At 40.4% G+C, this 6,391-nt stretch overlaps 1 protein-coding gene across 1 annotated transcript; it reads left to right on the top strand.

Moving 5' to 3' along the window:
- The first annotated feature begins 214 nt into the window (after positions 1-214).
- On the top strand, positions 215-1,191 carry LOC143630142 (putative glutathione S-transferase). Its single transcript, XM_077099229.1, has 2 exons — positions 215-592; positions 691-1,191. Exons 1-2 carry the CDS (start codon positions 281-283, stop codon positions 1,030-1,032), a joined length of 654 nt encoding a protein of 217 aa, XP_076955344.1. The 5' UTR covers positions 215-280; the 3' UTR covers positions 1,033-1,191.
- Positions 1,192-6,391: the final 5,200 nt, after the last annotated feature.

Raw genomic sequence — 6,391 nt, forward strand, 5'->3', positions numbered from 1 at the left:
ATGCCATAAAAAAAATAGTATTCGTTTAGTTGAAAAGTGTATTGACACTCTTCCACCTCTGGCTCCACCGACCCTCGTGTTCATATTTAAAAGCAGACAATTCTAACTTCTACACCTAACAAATTAAACAAATCAAAAATAATATTAATAAAAATTATAAATGCCAACCAAGTCAGCTATATCATCTCTATAAATGGTCCACGGAAGAACTCAAACTATCCACAAAACGTACTAAACCTGAAATTAGCTAGAATCAGTGATTGAAGCAGTTCATCTGAAAATGGCAGACGAAGTGAAGTTGTACGGATTTCCAGGAAGTCCATACGTTTCCCGAGTGACAACTGCCTTGAATCTCAAGGGAATCAAATACGAATTCGTCGCAGAGGATCTAAGCAACAAGAGTGCCGACCTTCTCAAATATAATCCTGTTCATAAAAAGGTCCCCGTGCTCGTACACAATGGGAAACCCATCTCTGAGTCACTTGTGATCGTTGAGTACATTGATGATGCATGGAAAGGAGTTCCGATTTTGCCTCAGGATACTTATGAGAAGGCTCAAGCTCGATTTTGGGCTAAGTTCATTGATGATAAGGTAATGATTTTTACTTTATTTTTACCATATATTGATCTTTTATTACCATAAACCAGAAATGATTTCATATTTATTATTATATTATTTGGTATGTTCAGTGCACTCCAGCAATATTCAAGGCCATTACCAATCATGGAGAAGAGCAAGCTGTTGCAGAAGCTCAAGAACAACTTCAATTTCTAGAAAACGAATTGAATGTGAAAGGTAAGAAGTTTTTTGGAGGTGACAATATCAACCTAGTTGATATTGCTGCTACTTTCATAGCATATTGGCTTGGAGCAGCTGAAGAAGCATTAGGAATAAAGGTGTTGAGCAAAGACAAGTTCCCAAAAATAACGGAATGGTGTGGTAACTATATTAACTGTCAAGTTGTCAAGGATGACTTAGTTCCAAGAGAAGCTATAGTTGCTTTCTTTAGGAAGCGGTTTGGTAACGCGTAATCGTTTGCTTTTACAATGAAGTTGGTGTTTTTTGTCCATTGATGTTTGAATAAGCAGATGTTATAAGCTGAGTGTTTTTGTAATATGTAGTATGTTATGTAACATTTTCGATGTTTTCACATTTCATTGAGGCTGATATCAATTGTTTTCTTTTAAAGAGTACTTTTGTTATAATCGGAAATTTGATATTAAATATTTACCATGTCACTAAGAGTGGTAAAATGTTATGATAAAATAAATTAAGAAATTAGTTTGATATTATACATGCGTGTGTTAGCACGGGTGTCCGGAGGTCAACATTTTCAAAGAGCATGTATCCGCGATTTTGGAGGTAAGGTTATAAACCATCCGCAAAACATCACGATTCCTTAGTCAAAGACCTTGTAGGGTGATGGAGATCGAGGCATCTCAACAGTTTTGCCCGCATTGAAATTAGAGGCAACAGGAGACTCATGAGGAGGGTAGGACTTCTCTCTCTTATGATGGGAACACCATGATGTCCACCGCTAGACTTCTTCTTCGATGAATTTGACAGGCCGTATTCACGGTCTGTCCATGGAATCCATGGGGCTAAATTCGGTAATTCCGATTATTATGTTATTATTTTTTTTAAATGGTCAGTCGGGTGAAAAATCCATGGAATCCATGGGGCACTCCAACTATCCATTCCTCAACTTGTTTTGAATTATATGTTTTGTTGGAGCTTAATCATACGTGGTGGTTCACGAGATGCTTCAACTACTAATACTTTTATCTCGTTAATTCGTTATTTAGTTGGTACAGTTAAAATGCCATGGAACACTCATGGGCCGTCCAACTCTTTCGCTTTGATATTTCGTTATTTAGTTGGTACAATTAAAATGTCATGGAACGCTCATGGGTCGTCCAACTCAATTGCTAATACAATTAATTCGTTGGGCCATTTAAACTGCATGGAAAGCTTGGAGGCCAACACACATAATATGTTTCATTAGTTGATTGTAAAGTCAACTTATTTAAATAAATTTTTTACTTCTAAACAAACCTCATCTAGTTATCTCTAGTTATCTCACATTGATTGCATTATATACGTCAACTCATAAACATTTACATAACTTACCCTTTATCTTACAAACATTTATCTTTGCTCATCGTAGAATGTCTTCTCTAAGGAACCATCGTCGTCATCAACATCGTTCATCTGGGTCTCATGACCGCCGTCTGGCTGCTAGGATTTCCAAAGAATTTTTTGCTGCTATGCCTACTATCGTGACTCAGATCCAGAGCCTCAAATCGAATGGTTCTGCTGCATCTGCTGCTCCGAACAACATTAACTTCAAGAACTTCTTGAGTGCTAAACCTACCCAGTTCTATGGTGAGGAGAATGCCAGTAAACTCCTTCAATGGTTAGAGGAAATGGAGAACGTATTTATCCATTGCGAGTGTCCGAACGCCAAATGGACTTAGTTCGCCTCGAGCGTCTTCGAAGATCGAGCTCTTACTTGGTTTAAAGCTTTCAAAGAAAACCAAGGAACCGAGTTGGTTGTGTCCATGCCTTGGGACGAACTCAAGGAGGCTAAAGAAAGAAGTTTGCCCTGAACATGAATTGCAAAAGCTTGAGACCAAGTTTTGGGAACTCAAGCAAATTGGCGGTGATAACTCTACCTACTCCAACTGTTTTCGGGAACTTAGCCGGATAGTACCTCAGCTTTTAACCCGTATCCCGTGGCATTCGGAAATACATTCGTGGTTTACCAACTGTTTTTCGTATGTTGTGGTTAGTCATGACCCTCTTTCGATTGGCGAGGCAATGGACCTAGCTGCTTCCCTCACCGATGATCACGTTAGGGATGGAACCTTGTCCTAAAAGGATTCCAAACCTACCCCTGATATGACCAAAACCAAATCCTCAACTAATGCTAAAGTTGGACCTAAACCCGCTCAAAACAACAATACCGCTCACCGCTACAACGAAAACATCAACAACAAACGTAAAGCCAATTACCAAAACTATGTCGTTAACCAACCCAATCAACAACCTTAACAAAACCAAAATTCCTCAAACAAAAGACCCTACACAGGACCTCACTCTTTTATGCGCTAAGTGTAACTGCCATCACCCTACCCAATCCGCGTGCTGACTTTGCACCCAATGCAACCATTATGGTCACCTTGCTAACACTTGTTGTGTGCTACCAGGTATGCAAACCGTCCCCCAACGGTCTGCGCCACCTGCTCCCATACCCGCTACCACACCATATGCTCAACTCGGTATACCTACCACCCGTGCTTGCTACAACTGTGGATATCCTAACCATCTCGGCAATATGTGCCCTCAACTTGCCCATGCTATCAAACCCAACCATGCCACCCATGCTCACCAAGCCCAGGTTATACCCGCACCTTATTACACTACACAAGCCTATCAAGTTCAAACCTATCAACCTCAAGTTCCTCAAGTTTTTGCATCAAAAGCTCATGTTTCTCAAGTGCCTCAACTCATGGCTCCTTCGTCTGCATCAACTCAAGCCCTTGCTATCCAAGCCCCTCCATTGAATCAAGTTGGCCAAGCACCTCAAGGTTTTAATGGCCGCTATTTTATGATGAACGTTAAGCAAGCTCAAAACTCCAGCGGTGCGGTGAATGGTACGTTCCTTATTAATGATCATTTTGATTCGGTGTTATTTGATATGGGTGCCGATAAGAGTTTTATTTCTTTGGATTTTGCGTATATTATTGATAAGCCTCGGGATAAGTTGTCGCCAATGTGAATTCTATTATTATTGATTCGGTAATTCTGGATTGTGTCATAACTTTTAATAAAGTCAAGTTCCGTATCGGGCTCATTCATATGCAAATGGGTAGTTTCGACGTTATTGTTCTAATGGATCGGCTCACTCTAAATTGTACTGAAGTCGTATGCTTCGAGATATTTCTTCGTATACCTCTAAAAATGGTCGCATACATAATTTTTCGGTAATACACCTACATCTAAGCTTAACCTCATGTCATGTTTTCAAGCTCTGCGTTACTTACGTAAGAATTATGTTGCGTTCATAGCTCTTGCGGTGGAGAAAAAGCATAAAGAGAAGAAGATATCCGATATCCCAGTTGTGTGTGATTTTCCCGACGTCTTTCCCGATGATGTCCCCAGACTTCCTCCTGTTCGCCAAGTCGAATACTGTATTGATTTTGTACCTGGAGCTAACCCCGTCGCTAAAGTACCTTACCATCTTGCACCATCCGATATGCAAGAGCTTTCGAGCCAACTAAAAGAACTCTCGGACAAGGGTATTATCCACCTGAGTTCTTCTCAATGGGACACACCCTTTTTTTTTGTCAAGAAGAAAGACAGTTATTTTCTCATTTGCATAGATTATCGAGAACTTAACAAACTTACCATCAAGAACCGTTATCCACTTCCTCGCATCGATGATCTTTGCAATCAACTTCAAGGTGCCGCATGCTTCTCGAAGATCGATCTCCGTTCAGGTTATCATCAACTTCGTGTTAATGAAGATGACATCCCTAAGGCTGTACTCCGAACTCGATATGGGAATTACGAATTTCGTGTTATGCCTTTTGGGCTAACCAATGCACCCACAATTTCATGGATCTTATGAACCATGTGTATAAACCCTACTTGGAAAATTTCGTAATCGTCTTCATTGATTATATCTTGGCCTACTCGAAATCCGAAAACGATCACAAAGAACACCTTCATGCCATTCTTGACCTTTGTCGGAAGGAACAGTTGTACGCCAAGTTTTCTAAGTGTGAGTTTTGGCTTAAAGGTTCAGTTCTTGGGTCATATTGCAAACGACAATGGTATTCATGTCGATCCCGCTAATATTGAAGCCGTCAAAAATTAGAAAACACCGACTTCTCACCGAAGTCCGATCTTTTCTTGGTTTGGCCGGATATTACGTACCGTCGCTTCAATAAGAACTTTTCGAAGATTGCATTGCCCCTCACTGCTTTAACATGCAAGGGTAAACCCTATGTGTGAGGGTCAAAGCAAGAAGAAGCTTTTCAAACCCTTAAGGGAATGCTTTGCAATGCTCATATTCATGCTCTTCCCGAAGATAATGAAGACTCCATCGTCTTCTGCAATGCTTCTAACTAAGGTATCGGTTGTGTCCTCATGCAATGAGGCAAGGTTATTGCATACGCTTCGAGACAACTCAAGGTACACGAGAAAAATTATACGACGCATGATCTTGAGCTTGGTGTTGTCATATTTGCCTTGAAAATTTAGAGACACTATCTTTATGGTACGATATGTGTTGAGTTACCAATCATAAAAGTCTCAAACACATCTTCGATCGAGTCAAATCCGTCCTTCTTACTTGCGTTCTCATCCAAAATGATTTTGAAAAGCGTATTCTCGACGCCCAACACGAATGCGTCACCGAAGTCCATATGTATGACGAGATGTTGTGTGGTGCCAAACTCAACTTGAAACCAAACCTAATGGTCTGCTTTACTTCCTTAACCATTTATGGATTCCCGATCGTGACGATCTTCGCACATTTATTATGGACGAAGCTCATAAGTCACGATCTTCGCACATTTATTATGTACGCTGATCTTCGTTCCATCGATTGGTGACCTAGAATGAAGAAAGATATTATTCTTTATGTCTCAAAATGTCTCACATGCTTTAAAGTAAAAAGCCAAACATCATGGACCCTTAGGTTTACTCGAGAAACATCCCCCTCCAGAGTGGAAGTGGGAAGGTATTGCTATGGATTTTATAACTAAGCTCCCTCAGACTCGTAAGCAACATGGTAGTATTTGGGTGATCATCGATCGTTTGACTAAATCTGCTCATTTCATACATATCAAAGAAACGTATTATGTTGATAAATTGGCACGAATTTATGTGGAGAAGATTGTTTGTCATCATGGAACAACGTTAACCATTTTTCTGATAGAGATGGTCGTTTTACTTCTCCCTTTTGGAAATCTCGTCAATCTGCTTTGGGAACTCGTTTGGATCTCATTACTGCCTATAATCCGCAATCCGATGGTTAGTCCGAGCGTACGATTCAAACTCTAGAATACATGCTTCGCTCTTCTGTCCTCGACTTTGGGGGCAATTGGGATACTCATTTACCGCTTATCAAGTTCTCGTATAACAACAGTTTTCATTCTAGCATTGGTATGGAGCCTTTTCAAGCCCGCTATGGTCGTAAATGTCGTTCCCCGATTTGTTGGAACGAAGTCAGAGAATCTCAAATCACATGTCCAGAATTAGTGCAAGAAACGACCGACGTATTGCTCAAATTCGTCAAAACCTTCTCGCCGCTCGTAGCCGTCAAAAGAGTTGTACGGATAAGAGAAGAAAACCTCTTGAGTTCAATGTTGGTGATCGAGT

This window comes from Bidens hawaiensis, unplaced genomic scaffold (assembly GCF_021521415.1).
Source record: "Bidens hawaiensis isolate Kalapana, Puna unplaced genomic scaffold, B.hawaiensis_p1.1 tig00005567_1, whole genome shotgun sequence".
Lineage (NCBI taxonomy): Eukaryota > Viridiplantae > Streptophyta > Magnoliopsida > Asterales > Asteraceae > Bidens > Bidens hawaiensis.